Consider the following 19,822-nt stretch of genomic DNA (forward strand, 5'->3'; position numbering starts at 1 on the left):
GGAATAAAATTAAATACAATGCGTTCATAAAATGAAATAGTGTGGCATGGGTTTCTTTTTTATTTATATTAAATACAAAGAAAACCAGAGAAAATTGTTTTTTTTTTTTTAGAGTAAACTATCATCTTTTTCCACAGCCAAAAAAAAAAGTTTAAATTTGACAGTTTGGTTATCTTTTATGCTGGAAAAAAATGAATGAAACTTTCTCATATAACAAATGCAAGCTGTACAAGAAAGATTGATCATTCTTATCTGCAGGAGACCCCACGGACCTAAAGGAAAGTGTACCCCTGTATGTCTAAGAAATTAACTTTGGGTTTCAACTGCGATTAAGGAAGATTATTCTTGTGGTGAAGGTGAAAAAATTTAGGAAAATTAGCCCTTTTTTCTGAAAATTGCAATGACACCTTTACGTCTTAATATTTCTTAAGACCAGCTGGAATTAACATTATTTGATAAGTATCTTTATCTGCGGTCACATTTATTTATTTAAAGTATTAATCCCACTTACTGTAATATATCTATATTGATAGATATTATTTGTTAAGTTCAAGGAAAATTAATCAAATATTTATTCAGTTATTGTAGTTGAACTGATAATAAAGCGTTTTCCTCTAAAAAAAATTCAGCATGTGAGGGCCAATAGGAAAAAGGTTTAAAAAGAAATAGACAAGTAGATGGCCACTACATGTCTGTATGGACATTTCTGTCAAACTGAAGGAGTCCTACCAAGCCTGGCTGGCTTTTGGGACTCCAGAGAAAGCTGACAGGCACCGGCAATCTCAATGAACTGCGGCCCGGTCGGTTGTGGAAGTAAAAACTGCCCGGTACGAGTTTCCGTGAGGCCTCAAAGAAATACAGGAAAACCATTTGGTGCTTCAGGAGGTGAAAGCAAGCACTATTTTCTCCGGGCACTGTTTTCAGTGCAGATGTTGACTGCAACACTGGGGACACTGTTGGGGGGTGGAAGAAATACTTCGAGGATATCCTCACTATTGATTTGTAAAAGTTGTTTCTGATTTGTAAAAAAAAATCAATAAAAGCAACAATACAGTTTTTTTTTCATATAATACCTTTATAACACAGAGAACTCAACCCAGAGCTTCATCAAATCTTCTGCATTGAGACGTCTTCTGCACTGAGAGTCATAAATGTCTGACTCGACAGTAGAGTGGCTCAGATCACAGGCTGCTGTTCAAAAAAACATACTGACCATTTCATAGACTGTTCCTCTGAGTGTTGTGGTCAGTGTTTAATTTGTGACTTGGTATATTGAGCAGCTTCTGGTTCTCTACCATCTGGTGTTTGGCATATTTATCTGCAGTAAAAATACAGCAGTATGTCTGATTCTCCTTAGGAGTTTTGTCACACTGGGCAGCTTCAGGGCAGATTGAGAATCTAGACTTAGAGTACGTGTGCAGCATTCCACACCAAGAAAGTGACGCATCTGATCAGCAACTACCAAAATATCTTTCAACAACGTTTAACAGTTCAGCCACATTTGCGAAGGGGTTTTGCTCAACTTTCATGATTTTTACTTTGAATATGTGTGTTCTCCTTGTGCATTTCAATTCAGTTCAATTCAATTTTATTTATAAAGCCCAATATTTACAACAATAATCATCTTAGTGGGCTTCATACCTGTAATTGTGTAATAAATATAAATCATAAAGAGCATAAACTCATAGAATTGTGCATGTATGGGTTTTCTCCGGGAACTCCAGTTTCCTCCCACGATCCAAAAACATGCATCGTAGGTTGACTGAAATCTCTAGACTGTCACTTAGGTGTCGTTCTGTTGCCTTGCAGCACACTGTTAACCTCTTCAGGGTGTATGTCACCTTTGTCTTGCAGTAGCAGGGATAAGCTCCAATAACCCCAAAGGGATTCAGCCGGTTCAGAAAATGGATAAGTGGATGGATGGATGATGGATGGATGGATGGAACTTTTGAGTGGCAAACAATCATCTTAAAAAGAGGCTTTAAAGTCATTTTTAAATCACAATGAGTATCACCCAAAAATGTTAGACACTTTTTTAATTAAAGCATGCTATACAAATCCGACACAACCTGAACTTATAAAAAGTAGTTTAAAATTTGGAAATTGTCCTTATACAAAACTACAAACACATCCTACAAACTAAAATACTCCTCTTTAAATTCCAAACACATGGAGTTCAAACTCTGAACATCAGACCAAACACAGAGCAGCTGCACCTCCCAGTGAACAAGGGATGTCAGTACAAGCATCAAGTCACACTAACTGGATGTAACAAATTGCAGAAGGAAATCAAACTTGGCATTACCTGCGAGTCTAGAACTGGTTGGATTTCATGCAAAGAGGTTTTATAATCTTTCTATCACTAAAAGCAGTGTTCTCCAGCCATGGTCCTCAAAAGATACTCCAACTGCTGCTCTTTGGCTTAGAAGAGAAATGCTAACAATTTGAATGAACAAATAGTTTGTAGTTTTTGTAGTTGATTTGTTCTAGTTCTAGAAAACAGTAAAAAACGAAACAAAAAAAGAATAAAAAGATTTTTAAAAAATCCCCTCGGTGAATCGCCACCTTAATGTGGAGGAGGGATTTGCATGCCCGAGTGATCCTAGGACCTGTGCTAGGATTTGTCTGGGTAAATCCTTGTGGTGAGGTCCCATGGCAGACAGGTCCTAGGTGACACGCCAGACTAAGAGCGGTTCAGAACCCCCTTTAAGAGTCAGCAACACCAAGATTCAATTATGTCGCCCAAACTGGTACCCCTGGGGCCCAAACCTGGAACCTGGCCTATGGGTGGGTCTCCTCAGTAGGGCCTCGGTTGGGCCACATCAAAGAGATGGTGTGGTCATTAATTTGTGGACCCACCATAAATAGCTCAAAAAGGGCAGGTGCAATGTGGTCTGGACAATGGTCAAAGGCAGATGTATCAAGACAGCCCAAACTCTAGTTAATGAATCTGATTTTTGGAACATGGAATGTCTCATCACCCTTTGAGATTAGGCCCAAGACAGTGGTGTCATCTGTAAATTTGAAAATTGCATTGGAGGTGTGGGAAGCAGTGCAGGTAAATGTGTATAGGGATAACAGAAGGGAGCTGAGAACCCAAATCTGGGGAGAGCCGGTACTGAGTAAGATAGTGGAGGAGAAGAGGAGACAAAGTCTGACTTGTTGTGGCTGGTTGATGAGAAAGTCTTTTATCCCGTGGCTGGTGAGCAGGTACCTATTGAAGGTACTCATTGAATTCTATGTATTCATGATCCTTATGTTTTTATGTTTACTGTACAATTTCTGGTACGAAGTCAATTGAGTCGACTATAATTGTGATATAGGGCTACATAAATAAAATTGAATTGAATTGAATTAACTTTTAAAGTACTATATTCATGAAATTCTAGATAATGCAAAGTTTAAAACATGCAAAATACAAATAAACGAATCTCCATCACTACTATTTTTTAGAAAAAAAACTAATTTTTATGCTTTTTTATGTTTTTGCAATTTGACAAGGACAATCTGCAGATTCCTTTATCAGATTACAATTTTTAGTTTATCATCATGTGTGGAAATGTACAGAAGAGCTTTTACAAAGATACTCATTTTTTACTGGCCCTAACCCTAACTAGTGAGACCCAAAGATCTTACTAGTTTACTAGTTATTTGAAACATGTTTTTTGTTTGCTGGCTGAAGCATTTAGAGCTTTACATGCGAACTTGTTCAGCCAAAAGAAAAAAGCAAACTAGATAACATGTCACTGCAAAATTATGCTCTAAGCAACTAGCTGCCCTGTGTTTAGCAAACATGTTTACTAGTGAAGTGACATTTGACCCACGAGTCTGCATTGAACCAGTGAAGCAGTTGTGCAGAAATAAGTCTTTTGTTTTAAAGTACTGAGCATGCATGGTGTTCGAATTGCGTTTAAAATTCACGGTACTTTATAGTTCCGCACTACAGTCTATCGTTTTTTAGTAGTTAAGAAGTAAGGAGGGAATTCATACATAGCCAATGACATTTTGAAGAAAGAACTGCACAAAAAGCTCAAATCCTGTCCAATGTCGCCATCTAGCGTCTGTGTGGCGCAGCTGCATGTCTGAGCCGTCGACTCCCATGAATCACTCCCACACTCCGGTGTGGGCTTCTGGCCGACCACAACTTTCTTCATAGGCTGACAAACGCAGCGGCCACGTCGGTATGTTTTATAACTGGATAGATATTGATAGCCGGAGGACAGCAGCATAAACATTCGGCTTATCTGGCGGAGAGCAGGAGTTTGACCCGATACGTCCAACGGTTCTACTTTTGGATGGAGTTTGTCAGCGCAGTCCAAACAGAACCGAGGCTGACGGTGATCGGAATTTACCGGTGGAAACTCTGAAGGAGGAAAAGAAGGACGGGCCAATCTGCTAAAAGCTTCAAAATAAAGTGTGAAGGACGAGATTTAAAGTTGTATCTGTCAATGAGAGGAATGCTGGAGTGAAGGTCATCCCTGAAGCGCAAAAAAACGACACCAACTATGGCGAAAAAGTACGATTTCCTCTTTAAACTGTTGCTCATCGGGGACAGCGGAGTGGGCAAAACGTGTCTGATCATTCGTTTTGCTGAAGACAATTACAACACTACATACATATCCACCATTGGTACGTCAGGTTTTAACCACAGCCTTTTCGAGCTTTTCCAGGTCCAAAACTCCTTCTGACGCACGGTTCTTTGTAAACAGGTTTCTCATTCGTGCCTCAACTGGCCTCCTTTTTTTCCACCCTCTCTTTTCTCCTCAAACGTCCTGTCTTTTTTTTTTTTTTTTGAGCTTTTCCTCCATCTTTCTCTGGGATCCCTTCCTCTTCTGCTGAAGGTCCACCCACCCTCATTCCTATCTGTTTTACCATCTCTGCGTTCCCAGAGGAATGGTTGGCTTTCTGGTATGCGCACTCCTCCCCTGTCTGTCTATCTGTCTGTCTGTCTGTCTGTCTACCTGTCTGTCAGTGTGCCTGTCCTGTCAGCTGAATAAAAGCATGCCTGTCCCTTTGCTGCAAATGACAAAAGGCCTCAGCCTGACCCACATATCCTGCATTGTGCCCCTCATGTTTTGTGTTGTTTTTTTAGTTCTTATCACCAGCTCATTTTTTTCTCCTTCCTCTGCCCTTTCCTGTCATCCTGTTATCTCCCAGGCATTGACTTTAAAGTGAAAACCATTGAAGTGGATGGAAAGAAAGTGAAGCTACAAGTGTGGTAAGAAACAGCAGCCGTTTGGGGATTTGGTGAAGTAGATCTTTTATGTATTTCCCGAAGAGCAAAGAGGAACCTCCCTCCGCCTGCTACAGATTTAAATAAAGGCCTTATTGTGACATCAGGCTGAAAAGAATGTGTGTTTTTATGCATATACAAACTTTTGTGTTTATGCAGGGACACGGCAGGGCAAGAACGGTTCAAAACCATCACTACTGCTTACTACAGAGGAGCCATGGTAGGACATCTGCAGTATGCAGTGCTCTTCCAAAATGTCAACTCTTCACTAACTTTCTGATGTCTCCACATCAGGGGATCATCCTTGTTTATGACATCACAGATGAGAAGTCCTTTGAAAATATCCAGAACTGGATGAAGAGCATCAGAGAAGTGAGGCTCTTTGGTTCAATTATATAGCACCCATGTTTGTTTGTTTTTCCGTTCACAATTGAAGCAAATAATCCTCCTTTTTTCACTTGATAATACAATAATTTTCTTAATTTGCACTAAAAGTTGGGAGTTTAGTCATTTATTCTTTCTGAACAAAAGCAAAAACAGTCATTTTCTTGTAATTGTCTTTATTTGAATCACAAAATATTTTTTTCCATGTTCCATGTTAACATATCAAATCCTACATTTTGCCTTTATAAATGTAAGTAAGAAAATCCACTGAGACATGAACAGGGGCGTCTTAATAACTTAGCTTATTGCACCTACATGCATTTAGTTAGGACAAGGGACAACACATGGCACACATACCAGCTTCTACACAAAGCTGATTTTCACACACAGACACCTGCAGGGGTTAGTTCGGAATTTTCGCTTTGGTTTTACTTTATCAATGCTTCCTTTCAAAGCTGTGGTTATGTAGGAGCTGCTCGTCACCCAGACCAGTTGAGAAAAGAAAGCTGGCTTTATTATTCTTTGTAGCTTAAAAAAACAAAGAAATACCATTATTTTTGAAAGAATTTATAATTTTGATATGCAACATTAAACAGAAAACCACTAAAAGGAATTTTAACCTATAAAAGATCCTTTCAATTTAATGCCTGCAAATTATAATTCACCTAATATGTTATAAGACAGAGGAGATCTCGATGTCATGACAACACTTTTTAAATATTTTATTCTTTTTTTTTTAGTTTAGTTTTTTAGTTTGTGAAGACCCACTCCGATCATCTTTTGATCCATTTTCAAAGCATTTCTAGTGGTCTTTGAATTGTCATTAGGCTGTTTTTAGCCAAAATAATAAAACATAAAAAACTGTCATTTTCTAGCACACAGTTCTCGCAGATATTCATGAGTTCATCAAAAATACGCCTCTGAGTTGTGGGCACGGACTTCCCATCATCTCTCTGTTTACACTCTCTCCCACTAGCTTACAGCCCCTTACACCTCCAACATAACCCAGCAGTGCAAAAAAAATGGCGAGCGATAGCGGTGCTACCCAGTTTTTAGCCAGATACCAGCTCAGACGAGGATAACAAAGGCGTGCATGGATCTAGTCGTCTATAAGTGGATGCATCAGAATAGAGGGGAGCAGGGAGCTTGTGGCCTGCTGATTGTGGCTTCTACGTCACAACCATAAGCTTTTTCATGCAGCCTTTTTCCGTCTGCACCTGACTCACAATGATTTGAATAAAGAAATACCGGTACTCAGAAATGCAACTTTAATCTTAACTTTCCTAATATCTTTAATATTAGTTCTGATGCTAATAATCATTAGAAACTAATCATTAGAACTAATGTTAAAATCAAGATAAAAGATAATAATAATACACAGACTCTGGTAATTTTTACAATTTGATTTCCCATTTGTTTTTAGAAATTAATTGTATAAAATGGATGAATAGACTGTTTCGATGTGTTACCTTTATATTTAATGTAATTTGCTGCTTTACCACTCATATTCAGGCTTGTATTTCTTACCACACCCAGTACGTTTCCAAGTAGAGATTTGTTTTAGAAAAAACTTGCCTATCTGTTCTCTTGCAGGATTAGCTAACACACCCTTTTTTTTTTTATTTCTCCCCTTTGCAGTTACAGGCGTTTCTGTGGACTTTCTATAATTTATGAGCGAATGCATTTTCTAGGGGTTCTGTAAAAACAAAAAACCTGGTTGAGCAACATCCCTCCCAGAGAGAAGACTGTCACTCCAACAGGGATGTTTACAAGCTGACTGAGTTTTTGGCACGCTCTATCAGGTTGTTTGCTGCTGTTTAATGTGGTTTTGCGTCTCAGTAGTTGCTGCTGATCGGAGATAGGCCAGCCAGCTCGCGTCTTTATCTTCCAAGTAGAGTCAACTTAGCATAAAATAAACATTGTTCAGAGTTTTCAGAATTAATGGCCATCACTGCTAAAGCATTTCTGACGTTTTGAACCAGATCTTTTGCTCCAGTCGAAGACAAATGTTTACAATCTGTGTGTCAGTTAACTGGATCCTCTCTTTCCCAGAATGCATCAGCTGGAGTCACTCGGATGCTGCTGGGTAATAAGTGTGACGTTGAGGCAAAGAGGAAAGTTTCCAAAGAGACAGGAGAAACGGTAAAGGGATTCTTACAAAAGTCAGCTGAATGTCAGACTTGTAAAAATTTAATTTAGATACGATGAAGACGTCGCAACAGCACTCATCATTCAGGAAATTGTCTGACAAAATTATTGTAAGGAAAACACACGATTGTGTTGAGGGATTCATTTTTTGCAGGATGGACGAGGAGGTTTGTTGTTCCACTGGTTTTGTATTTGTTTAAGATTAGCTGCGGGAAATGTTGTTTACCCTCATCCTGACCCTGTGTGACAAGCTTTCCTTCTGTTGACAGCTGGCAAAAGAGCACGCCATCAGATTCTTCGAGACCAGTGCAAAGTCGAGCATTAATGTGGAGGAGGTGAGCCATGACAAACACTGACGAACGACTTCATGTTCCTGTGGAGTCTGCTCTGTGAATGATTGATTGAATGTGAACTGTCCAAATTTTCTACACAAAGAGAACTTCAACTCTCATCTTCTCTCCTTCCATTTGTCTTGCAGTCATTTCAGGCTTTAGCACGAGACATATTGCAGAAATCCACCAAGAAGTCGGTGAGTCAGAAGAAAGCATGTTCTGTGTAGTTAAGCAATGCATTTGTCACTTTAAAGACCCGCTCCGATAATCTCTTGATTTTAAAGCGTTCCAAGTGGTCGTTCCTGTTTTCTTGGACATAGTATCTGCAGAGCAGGAATAGTTAATTAGAAATTCACCTCTGAGTTGAGGGAAAAACTGTTGTACCGGAGTAAGCCCACCCCCACTTCCCGTCACCGTCACCCATCTGTTTACTTGCTCTCCCGCTAACTTACAACCCTTCACAACACCAATCTAAAATTACAGTCGTAACAAATATGGCGAGCAATATCTGAGCTGTCCTGCTGTACAGTTTTGAGCCAGATAACAGTAAAGACGAGGAAAACTAAGGTGTACATAGATCTATTTGTCTGCAAGTATGCATCAGAATGGAGCGGTGCAGGGAGCTTGTTGCTTGGCGTAGCAGCTTGCTTGTCACAGCTACATGCTTTTTTCCAACTGCATTTTTTCATCTGCTCCTGGTTCACAATGACTTTAATAAAAACAGATTAACAGAAATGCAATTTGAAGCTTAATTTCCGTTATATAAGATTGCCATTGTTAGAAAAATGCCACAAGAACATGTTAAAGTGACTAATATCACCATTTTTAGCCGAGTGAGTCTTAAAGAAAAGAGGATTGTAAATCTGTAAATCTTAACTTTTGTCTTTTTTTCTGTCTATCCATGTTCTACAGGGCCCTACTGGCCGAGAAGTGAAAATCACCAGCAACACACAGCAAAAGTCCTCAAAGTGTGTCCTACTATAGACGAAACAGACAGGACAAAATGTAGTGCTATTTTTGAACAAAATGCAGCAGGGTTTCTGTCTCCATCTAGTGGACGAACAATCTCAGTACTGTACTGGTTTTGGAACTTGTTGTCCCACAAGATTTGCAGGAGACCCGTGGAGTTTGTACCTTGAAATAGTACCTGTAACCTGAAACTTTTCGTATTCTCTGTGATTTCTACTGTGATGTATACTACAAAAGGCCTGAATAGCTCTTTGGTTTTCTTTGTTCATTTTTTTCCCTAGCTTTTATCATTTGGAAGCCACATTTTCTTCAAATGGAGTGAATTTCCCCCAGTGTTTTTTTGGGAAGATTTCCAAACAACAACTAAATTTGATCCATTCAATTGTTACCCACCCCCCAGTCTCTGAGCTTTGGGCAACTCAAACTCAGATGTTAAAACAAGAAAAATACTTTAAGATCAAGTTTTTTAATAAAAAGAGATTGCCAAAAATCAAGGATTTGTATATCAGAATAAAAAAAGAAGACTGTGGGCTTGTTTGCATGTGCTTCAGAGACATTTGCACATATAATAAAATGCTACTTATTGGGCATTGCACATTTGATTTTTGTCTGATATTTCAAAAGGATCTACTTAAGCAGCAGCCAATGACTGTAATAAGTCAAATCTTCTGTTCAATCTTTTTAAAGAAAACAAAACTTTCCGTTCTGATAAATGAGCAATTACCCCGAGTGGAATCCAGACAAACTTTTTTGTAAGAAACAAAGCTTTTTTTTTTTTTTTCTTACAAGAAATGGATTAGGAATGTGGAAAGCAAAGAAGATGAATGTGCAATATGAGAAGTTGAGTGGAAAGAGGAAAGAAGAATGGGTGAAGCGATTGAATGGCAGGATGTGAGAGCCCAGGAGGCAGATGTGCATACATGTCCCTACCGCTGAATCCGTTTGGTGGGATAGCCTTTTATCTAAAGTGCCTGTAGACTGCCACACCTTACATCTGACATGTCTGTGTATGCGCTCAGGCAGTTTTTCATTCATTTATTCATCTTCTTCCGTTTGTTCCCTTTCGGGTCACGGGGCTGCCTGAGCCTATCCCGGCCCCTTATGGGCGAAGGCAGGGCACGCCCTGAACAGGTCGCCAGTCTGTCGCAGGCAGGTTTTCAGATCATCTAGAATTCCCCCTCTGGTTAAAGATCTGCTCATGACAGAAGCCTCTCCTGCAAACGGAGACGGAGTGTTTTTTGTGACTTTTTTTTCTTTGGTCCTCCAGTACCTTTCTTTTCTTTCCTGACAAAAATGTATGGAATTTGAAAACTTTAAGTCTAATAAAAAAGAAGCCAAAAATGTATGTCTTACCTAATAATACCTGGGAAATTTGATTGTTTTGGCCCATTATTAAAAATTTGCCTAAAAATATACATATTTTGATTGGTTGAAACGTAATAAACAGAAGGTGATAACGTTTTTTTTTTTTAAAAGGAGTGGGTTAACGAAAAATCTTATTAAGTTCCATCCCCAATCTTACAATTTCTTATGCATGCATTTGTACATGTTAAACATAAAATTATTTTTCAATTAGACCCAAAAGAATGAAAGAAAAAAGCATCACAGTACCAAAACAACATCATGAAGTCAAGATTGTCAGTGCATTGTCCCATTCGGCTTCTCAAGTTTCCATAATGTTCCTTTTCAAAATTTGTATTTATTTTTTTTTTAATTATGGAATATTTTAACACATTCTTGTTATTGCACAGACAAAAGCAACAGGAACTCAGATCAGAAAAACTGTTTACAAAAGTGAAGCAAGTTGACAGGATGAAAATCACTTTAAAAATATAAATATTAAAATAAAACTTAGTGTTTAAATGTACAAAATGTTTTAAATAATGGAGCTGAAATTAAGTTTAGGTGTAAAGTTTAAACTTTACACTATAATAGACATTCATTTAAAAATTGAAAGTATCAAGGGAAGATGTTAAAGTTGGCTATTTTAAACATATTTAGCTGAACACTTTACAAAATAAATAATCAAATGGTTCATCGTTTGGTATTTTTGTCCTCGTGATGACCACACTTTAGGTTCCCCAACACTCCTTATCACAACAGGGACCCCTGCTGCCTGATTGTAACTCCGTTGCTACTGTTTTGCTGCAGCAAGAGCCTGTCACCAGGCAACAGCCCCTTTCTTCCCAGCATCAGCACCAGGCTTGTGCGCGCGCGGCCTGCCGCATCTCTTGGTTGTCTGCACGTTTTGCGTGCCTTGTAATCACGCAGGGTAGGCAAAGACTTTCCTCTCGGTCGGTGCCAGAGTTCCTGTCGTGGAGGCAGCAATGAGGAAGTCGGATTTACTTTAGAGCAGCGTGTCCCACATTTTAAAATGAGCTGTGTCACGTGCACGTGCCGTGGAGAGGCAAACGTCTATATCTGTGAGCGGAACGGGATGCCCGCGTGACTGCAGGGAGGAAAGGGGCGGAGGAGGAGAGGGGAGGAGGTGTAGGTGTCCGTGGACCGCCGCAAAAGCTCTGAGGTGGAGTTTTCAAAAGCAGGAACTCAATTTTTATTGTGGGAAAACGTGTTCTGTGGTGATTTCCGTTTGTGTGTCCGGACCTGGTGATGTCAGCCCGCTTTGCTCTTCTCGCTGCCTCGTCTCCTCCGCGTCAGGACGAGGACCGGACATAAGGTCGTGAGCGGGGAACGCACACGCTCGGACGCTGTTTCTTCTGGCCGGACGCCCGGACTGAGGCCAGTCAGCTGGGAGGGAAATCGAGGAGCGATCAGCTGCTTTTCTCGGGATGCTATAGGAACTGCGGCCTGCTCGCATCTCCGGTTGCTGCAGTGCCTCATGGGCCAGGAGGGGGAGAGACGGAGGACAGAAGATGGAGAGGTGGAGGCTATAAAAACAAATCTCCCAGACTGTAAGTTTGTAAAGCCGAAAATTCTAGCTCCAGTGCTGGAGCATTTGGGATTCCTTGGAACAGAAGGAATGAAAGGCACAAGCTGTCCTTTATGAGCAGAGAGTGATGAGGAGCATGGGCCAAAAAGAAATACTTGATTTAAGAAACATTCTAAAGATGGCTAATGTGTCATTAAGGTGAGTACATTGACTTTTAGGCCTTTTAGTTGTTTTTGCTGACAAAGTTCTTGCCTGAACTGTAGTGCTCGCCATGGGACACTGCGCAGGAGCTGAAGTACCTGCCAGCAGTGAGTTTGGTGCATAATTCTGACAGACTGGAGCTCTGATGCCAGCATTTATTTATCTCTCTCCTCTGCTCTGCTGAGCTGCTACCCACACAACCTGCTACATGAACTCCAAGGAAGCCTGAAACCTCACCCAGCGTCCCCCTACACAGTCACAATCCCAGGAATATAAAACAAACATGCCTTCACCTTCAGACTCCAGCAGTGTGGCTTCAGCCACTGGATCTCGCGGCTGGTCTGACAGCCGCAGAGGCATGTCCGGCCGGGGGCCCGGTGGGGCCCGGCTGCTCCTGTATTTAGGCTTGTGCCACCTTGGTCTCGGAGCCATGGTCCTGGCCTTCTCCTTTACCAGCATGGCCTTCACCCTATCTACCCGTGTAAGGCAATCCTGTCCATTCTGGGCTGGTTTCTTTGTAAGTATGAACATAGGGGAAGATATATGACTTTCAGAATAAAACAAACAACTATAGTGGGGTGATTTCTGGTGTATGTCCTGTTTGTATCCAGGTGGTGGCGTCAGGGATAGTAGGAATAATCTCATGGAGGAGACCTCTAACACTAGTGGTACATACTCTTGCACTCTTCATTGCTGGTTCTTTTTGTTTAAAGACACACTGATGAAAATTGTGGGTTGTTTTTGGTGTTTTTAATATGTTCCTGTGGCACTTTTCTCAGATTATATATATAAAGAAAATTAATCTTTTCTGAGTGTTTCTTTATTCAAATTTTTGCAAATCAGGAGAGGATAAAAACATGCCATTGGAAGAAGCTTGTATGTGTGACATAGAAGCGACAGCAGGCCACAAGCTCCCTGCTCCACTCTATTCTGATGCATCCACTTGCAGACAAATAGGTCCATGCACGTCTTTGTTTTCCTCATCTGATCTGGCATCTAGGTCAAAACTGTAAGGGGTTATAAACTAGCAGGAGAGCGTGTAAACAAATGGGTGATGGGAAGTGAGGGTGGGCTTACTTCACAGCAACAGTCCCACCCACAACTCAGAGGTGAATTTCTAATTAACTATTGCCGCTCAGCAGAAACTAAGTAACAGAAAACTGCAGTTTTTTATTTTTTTACTTTGGCTAAAAACAGCATAACATAATGAACGGACCTCTGGAAACGCTTTTACAATACATCAAAATGATCGGAGCAGCTCTCTAGAGAATAGAAATCTGCCTCTAATCTGTTTTAAAAACACTTTCAGACACCCCCTGCTCTAAATCAAGTCTCCCCTCTGCATCCCTTCACAGGTGTCACTGTTCATGCTGCTCTCTGCAGTGTGTGTGATCCTCAGCCTGGCCGGCTCAATGCTGTCCTGCCAGAACGCACAGATGGTCAAGTCAATGCTTACCTGCAAGGTGTGCAAGCTTTGTCCTTTGCTACACGCTGAAACGATGCGCTAGAAATAGTTTGGAAAATCTTTTGTAAACCGACTTTGCCTTTCATCATGGCTAGGTGGAGAGTGGGCGGTGTTTGTGTTGTGCACCCCTTCAGTCTTGCTCTATAGATGGGGAGGACACACTTGTCCTGAACCTGAATGTTGATTGTCATTCAGTCAGGCATCAGCTTAAAGTAAGTACATGTTGTCTGTCACTGCGATCATTTTAAACATGAATTCTTTTAACATATTTCACAAGTTAACATTTCTTGGAATGCACAATTTCCTGCAGGACCTTTTGTTCAGTGCGTGTGGACTCAGCATTCTGTCCACCATCATTTGTACACTGTCGACCGTGACATGCAGCATTCACATATTCTCTCTGGACCTCGTGCACCTGGTGAGGCTAAATATCCTTCTCCTCCAAGCTGCTGGTTTCTTCACAGGACATGCAGTTCAGCTAAAGTGCAGCCCAGATAGATCAGAATGTCCATGTTAAAAGTCTTTTTTAAGTTTATTTACCGTGGGGGCTTCACTCATGTCACACGGTTCCCACCCAGCTGGCGCCGCATCGCTCCCGCTCCGTTAATCCAGAGTGCATCACCCCTCAGGATGCCTTCCTGACAAACATCATGGACTTTGAGGAGTTTGTCCCACCCATCCCTCCACCCCCTTACTACCCTCCTGAGTACACCTGCAGCTCAGAGACGGACGCTCAAAGGTACCAGTGTTGTCTTACCATGTATGGGTATTACTTCCTATAACAGCAAATATCATCGATGCCCATTTGTAGGCTCATGTGCATGGTTTTATCACTACAGCATTACATATAATGGCTCCATGGAGAGTCCTGTCCCCTTGTACCCTACTGACTGCCCCCCTCCTTATGAAGCTGTGATGGGACAGAGAATTGCCAGCCAGGTGAGCATGTGTGTCTAGGCACTGAACTTGCAGTCTTCATCAATGAAAAAGTCTATCAGTGCATGATGATTTATTACAGACAAGAATCTGAATTTGAATCTAAATTAAATTTTAATTAATTGTAATTAAATTAAAACTAAAGCATAAAGTACAAAAATATACTTTGCCATTGTTTTTCGTGTATGATGCAAGGCAGCTGCTTTCAGGTGTGGTGAAGTGTTTTGTGATTTAGATGTAACTTGCAAATGCTGTATGTCAAGCCAATCTTTTCTGTGCTTTCTGTGCTCTGAAACTGTTATAAAAATAATCAAATGTTGTCTAAAAAGAACAAAACGAAAAAAAGATGGGAAGTAACTTTGTTCCTGTACGTCAACTTTGAAGTATCTGTGGTGCTTGGAATGACCTGACTGATCTTTTTATCTGTCCTGACTGTCAAGGCAACAGTGTTTGATCCTGTCGGCACTGAGCTGTCTGGAGAACGGGGAACTTCAATGGCCTTCAGTGGCGAAGGTGCAGATTCTCTTTATATGATTGGGTCACGTATAAGGAAGAGTAAATGGTTGATAGGGATCAATCCGATATGAAATGACTGGACCGCGGGTGTCAAACTCCTTGCCACATAGGCCGACCACCTGCTGGTTTTTCAAAAATCCTGTCTTATCTGCTGCTGATTACCTGGATCAGATGTGTTTAGCCAATTAGGAACTTCAAAGGCAGTTTGGTAGGAAAACATGTTGGACACCAGTCCTCGTAGCCTGGAGTTTGACACCACTGGATTAGACAATGAAGGAAAACATGTCACAGTCTCTAAATAATCACTTCAAAGTTTTTATTCCAAATCAATTCAAGCTAAAGAATGCATAAGTGAAAGATATTACTGAAAAAATATCATTGTTCCATAGATGATGAAGAAATCCTCTTTTTCAGTCTCCATGGACAGTGGGTCTCTGTTGATGTCAGAAATTGTGGACATCCCTGATGATTCCTCTCCTTCTGAGGACTCCTGTCTCATGGAGATCGGGCTAAGAAACCAGGGGGAGAGACGCAACAGGGCTCCCAGTGAGGGCGGAGATGCAGGGGAGAGCATCAATCTCCGTGGTCAGAGGTGTCAGACGCCCGAAAGTCCTTTGGCAGGGGGGCCAAGAGCCAAAAGAGTTCTCAGAGGAGAGAGGTCCAACTCCTGTTCCTCTCCGAGCACCACCACCAACACTACTTATAGGTAAACAAAACCTTTAAGTTAAAGCCATAATTTATAAAAAAAAAAAAAAAAACTTTTGTCTTCTGGTCTGTCAACAAGGTCCCCAGTGCTTCTTCGCCAAGCTGTGCTAGCCCGTAGCTGTTCCCAGCTAGAAGCCATAGGTGGCGCCAGTAATCAACAGTCGTTCTCCATCCCAGAGATTCGGTTTCAACCTTCCTTTGCCTCAAGCCGTGGAGTTGCAATGGGTTCCTCTCCCGTCCCTCCTCCCTCCTTCTCAGCTGCCAGTGAACATGATCACGGGCACCTCCTTCCTCTCCAGCCCCTCTCCCTTCGGCAAAGAGCCGGAAGAAGTGAAAAGGATGGAGAGACTGCGAGAAGACACAGCGAAGGCTTTTTGCGCCTCATGAGATCACACAGTGAACCAGGGCTCAGCTCCTCGACAGACACGGGTGAGTCGGGTTCTGGCAGGAAAGCAGCTCTTTCATCAGTTGTACACTGATCAATCTGTGCATCGATGCTGTTTTCTAGTGGACTTTGGCTCTGGCGGGAGTAAAGCATCTATGGACACAGGTAAAACTAAACACAAACGCTGTTTTGATGTGACACTTTCTTAACACATTATAAATCTAAACCCTTCTGTTGAAATAAATAAATAACAATATATGAACAGATTGCTGACAGTAATAGTTGGTAATAAAAATAGTAAATTATTGTTCAGACCGTTACTTCCTCGTATCTGCTAAGTTCTTTGCAATCTGACATAAATTAGACAGACAGCTCTGACATATTGATCATGTTGCCTGATCACAAACACTAGTAGCACTTCATTTCTATTGTGAAACCACACTGAAATTCAAAAGTTGTGTTCTAAAGGTTGTAACAAGACGATTTTTAAGCCAAAGTAAGTAAACAACACTCAAAAATATGTAAAATGATGTGTCTTGGTCTATGTGACAAATGCTTGTTACTTTCATCTGATCACCCGAAACCTACCTATTTTTTAACAAGTCTGTGCTAAAGAAAGGACGACAATATTCCTTATGTTACATAAACAATGAACACTGTGATTTCCCTCTTCATATGTATTAACTTCCTTCATGTATTCTTTTTTTTAAGTTGAGAAATGTATTTTTTAGTCTGAGCACCGTTGTAGCTTAGAGTACTGAGAAACAAATTGTGCTCGTCACCAATAGTGCTTTTCTACTTTTATATTTTTTGCTGTTTCTCTCTTTTATGCACAGCAAAAACTAAATTTAAAGAAAGTGAAAAGACCCTTGTTTTAGGATAAATTATCTTAATTTCTTTCTTGCAAGACAAATCATTTTACAATATTTTTCAATAATGATCTCAGTTTGAGAAAAACAGATTTTTTTTTAGAAAATCTGCTGATGCAGTAGAAATTTTGGATGCTCCAAGGGGCCTGTTTTTGCAGTGTGTCGTGTTATCCATCTGTAATTTTTAAAAGGATGTGCCTAAGTGGAGTGCGGCACAAAATATGGTAAACAGGGGTTTCAAAATATTTATTTGACATTTTCTATGTAGACAAGTTGTAATAGTATAAATCACTTTCATTCTATTTTCTGATTTAAAGGTCCATCGTCTGAGGCATGCCTGCTGCCTCAAACATCCCTGCCTCACGCTGCAGTGCTGTCCACAAAAAGCAGCATAAAATCAGCAACCACAGGGATAGAGGTGCCCCCCAAGCCTGCAGCCACCTCCCCACTCCGATTACCCAAAGACTGCCACCGTTCTCTTGCTGATCTTAAGGTAAACATGCTTGACACATTCTGAAGGATTTTTAAAGGACACAGTTCTGTTATCTTAATTATTATATTCCGGTCCTTCAGGTAACTCGAGTTCTGGTGGCTCGCTTCCTGCATCGCTCAAAACGTAATCTGGCGCCATCCTCCGAGCCTGCTGGGAGCCCCGCCCAGGCAACAAAAAGGAAGAGTGGAACTGAGGCTGCTGCCGCCAACCACATGGCCTTGGAACAAGTATGTCAGCAAGATCGAATCCCTTTTTGTATCTACAATGACGAATACTCAATATTTACTCAACTTATTTACACTCAGATGTTGCGGAACACTTGGGGCTCCAGCCGAGGACACCCCACCGGTCACTCCCATCATTCTCATCACCGTGGACATCATCATTCCCAAAGTGACAGTCGCCACAATCGGCACCAGAGCAGCCGGGCGCCAGAGGGCATCCACCTGCGCAGCTGTGGAGATTTAAGCTCCTCCTCCTCTGCATCTCTACGTCGACTTGTCCCTCATCATCCACCGCATGGGTCATCAGGGACTCTGTATTCTGAGTCTGCTCTGTAAGGAAGGAAACAAGGGGGATGAGACAAAAATGAAGAGAAGATGAAAATCAAGTCAGATTGCAGATTGCAAAAGTCTTCCCTCCTTATTTCCTGCCACCTCTGGATGCTGAAGCGAACTGTGCAGACAGCCTTATTCGTGGTGCTTCTGAACATCACTCAAGAGTTTGCTCATTTTTCACCAACAAATAGTGCAACCTTACTCAAACTACAGTATGCTACAACCTGATAACCTCTTGCAACCAAAAAACAAAGTCACAACTGATAAAAACAATCTCCACTCTTGACCTCCATCGGTTCATCTGGAAACTCGTCTCTTCTTCTTCAGTCTACCTGAATAATTTTGCTATCATGGATTTACATGGTTGCCCTTGGACAAAAGCCAAAGGCTCACCTGTGCTCATTGACAAGATTGCTTAAATGAAGTGGTTATCTTTTGTCTTCCATTCTCAAGAACAAATGCGTAAGGGTGGGCAGCATTAGAAGATCTAATGAGAATAAAGCGAAGCAGATCTCTTAATGAGTTGTATTGTCTCCTCTAATGCTGCCGTACAGAGCTGCCAGCATTGCTAACATGGACATTGTTGCACACCACAGATAGGTTGAGCCTTGGAAATGTGTTTTTTCATTTATGGCCTCCATGATTTCCTTTGAACATGGTGCATGTTCTGCTACAGATGGGATGCAGCAGGAACTCTGTTCATTCAAGTCTGCTCGTCTGTCCAACCTACAAGTGCTCAGAACGTCTTGACCTGCATGTTTGCTTCTTTTCATTTTTCTTGCACAAATGACTTAAGATAGTAGCCATGTGATAGGTAATTACTAGCTAACAACCAAGGTCGGAGATGCCTGGTGGCTCCGAGAATAATTCTGTATCTGAACCTGCAACAATCTTTGGCTAAAACAGTCTGGTACTTGTACGATAAGAGGTGCACGCCGCACTATGACTCTTGTGAATATGTCAGTAAATGTAAAGTTAAGCTTATGATGAAGTCGGGTCTTACACTGTGTGTTAGCACATGTGCACATTTGGGTATGTTTAAAATGGAATAAGATCTTCAAGATGCACTGGTAATGGTGATAGGACTGCACCATTTGACATTAGGTGGCAGCTGTAGATTAAAAATGTCAACTGTCTTTTGTCTTTTTTTTTCTTTTTACACACTTACACATAGTCTGTAATCACTGGCAGATCAGGCACTCATCCTTAACCCTTGTGCTATCTAAGATGACCCCATCCTTACATTGACGTGTTATCCCTACCATGACAAAGGTGGATAAAGGTGGAAAGATTTCATGTAATCCATGGACACCAGTGAGGTTCACAAATCATTGAAGAAAAAAGGTTCAGCGCACTGTCTAGTGGGTCTAGATGACCCAACTCCCAATGGTACAGTGCCTAGGATAGCACAAGGGGTACGGGCACTGAGCTTTGTTTTCTACCTCCTGTCTTGATTTACATATTCATTAGGCTTATTCCAATTGAACTACACGTCATGAACTAGCAATGTTATAAAAAAAACTTGTTAATAGCAAAAGTTTCAGGGCAAGATATGTATTTCAATATGTGAAATAAACGAATGAAATATATATAAATAAAAAAAACATCCCTCAAGGTGCTGATGTACAAAAGTCTTAAAGGATAGTGTGCTAAAAGGTCCAGTTAACTGAAATAAAACAAGCATGAAGACATATTTAAACAAAAAAAAAGTATTTGATGTGTTGCAAAAGTGTTAAAAT

At 41.0% G+C, this 19,822-nt stretch overlaps 2 protein-coding genes across 3 annotated transcripts; both read left to right on the top strand.

Moving 5' to 3' along the window:
- The first annotated feature begins 4,073 nt into the window (after nt 1-4,073).
- Nucleotides 4,074-10,407, top strand: rab13 (RAB13, member RAS oncogene family). Its single transcript, XM_004077906.5, has 8 exons — nt 4,074-4,629; nt 5,158-5,218; nt 5,393-5,453; nt 5,528-5,605; nt 7,670-7,759; nt 8,035-8,100; nt 8,244-8,294; nt 9,010-10,407. Exons 1-8 carry the CDS (start codon nt 4,506-4,508, stop codon nt 9,079-9,081), a joined length of 603 nt encoding a protein of 200 aa, XP_004077954.1. The 5' UTR covers nt 4,074-4,505; the 3' UTR covers nt 9,082-10,407.
- Nucleotides 10,408-11,253: 846 nt separating this feature from the next.
- Nucleotides 11,254-19,219, top strand: fam189b (family with sequence similarity 189 member B). Of its 2 annotated transcripts, none has more exons than XM_011485310.4 (14): nt 11,254-12,674; nt 12,769-12,825; nt 13,513-13,620; nt 13,718-13,834; nt 13,933-14,040; nt 14,201-14,361; nt 14,462-14,561; nt 14,999-15,071; nt 15,489-15,780; nt 15,859-16,208; nt 16,288-16,329; nt 17,351-17,526; nt 17,607-17,753; nt 17,832-19,219. In XM_011485310.4, exons 1-14 carry the CDS (start codon nt 12,441-12,443, stop codon nt 18,084-18,086), a joined length of 2,220 nt encoding a protein of 739 aa, XP_011483612.1. In that variant the 5' UTR covers nt 11,254-12,440; the 3' UTR covers nt 18,087-19,219. The 2 variants fall into 2 exon arrangements, with proteins under 2 accessions (XP_011483612.1, XP_078789277.1); XM_078933151.1 differs by having other exon boundaries at nt 14,252-14,361.
- The last annotated feature ends 603 nt before the right edge of the window (nt 19,220-19,822 follow it).

This window comes from Oryzias latipes, chromosome 16 (assembly GCF_053564925.1).
Source record: "Oryzias latipes strain Hd-rR chromosome 16, Olatipes_Hd-rR_3.1".
NCBI classification, from domain to species: domain Eukaryota; kingdom Metazoa; phylum Chordata; class Actinopteri; order Beloniformes; family Adrianichthyidae; genus Oryzias; species Oryzias latipes.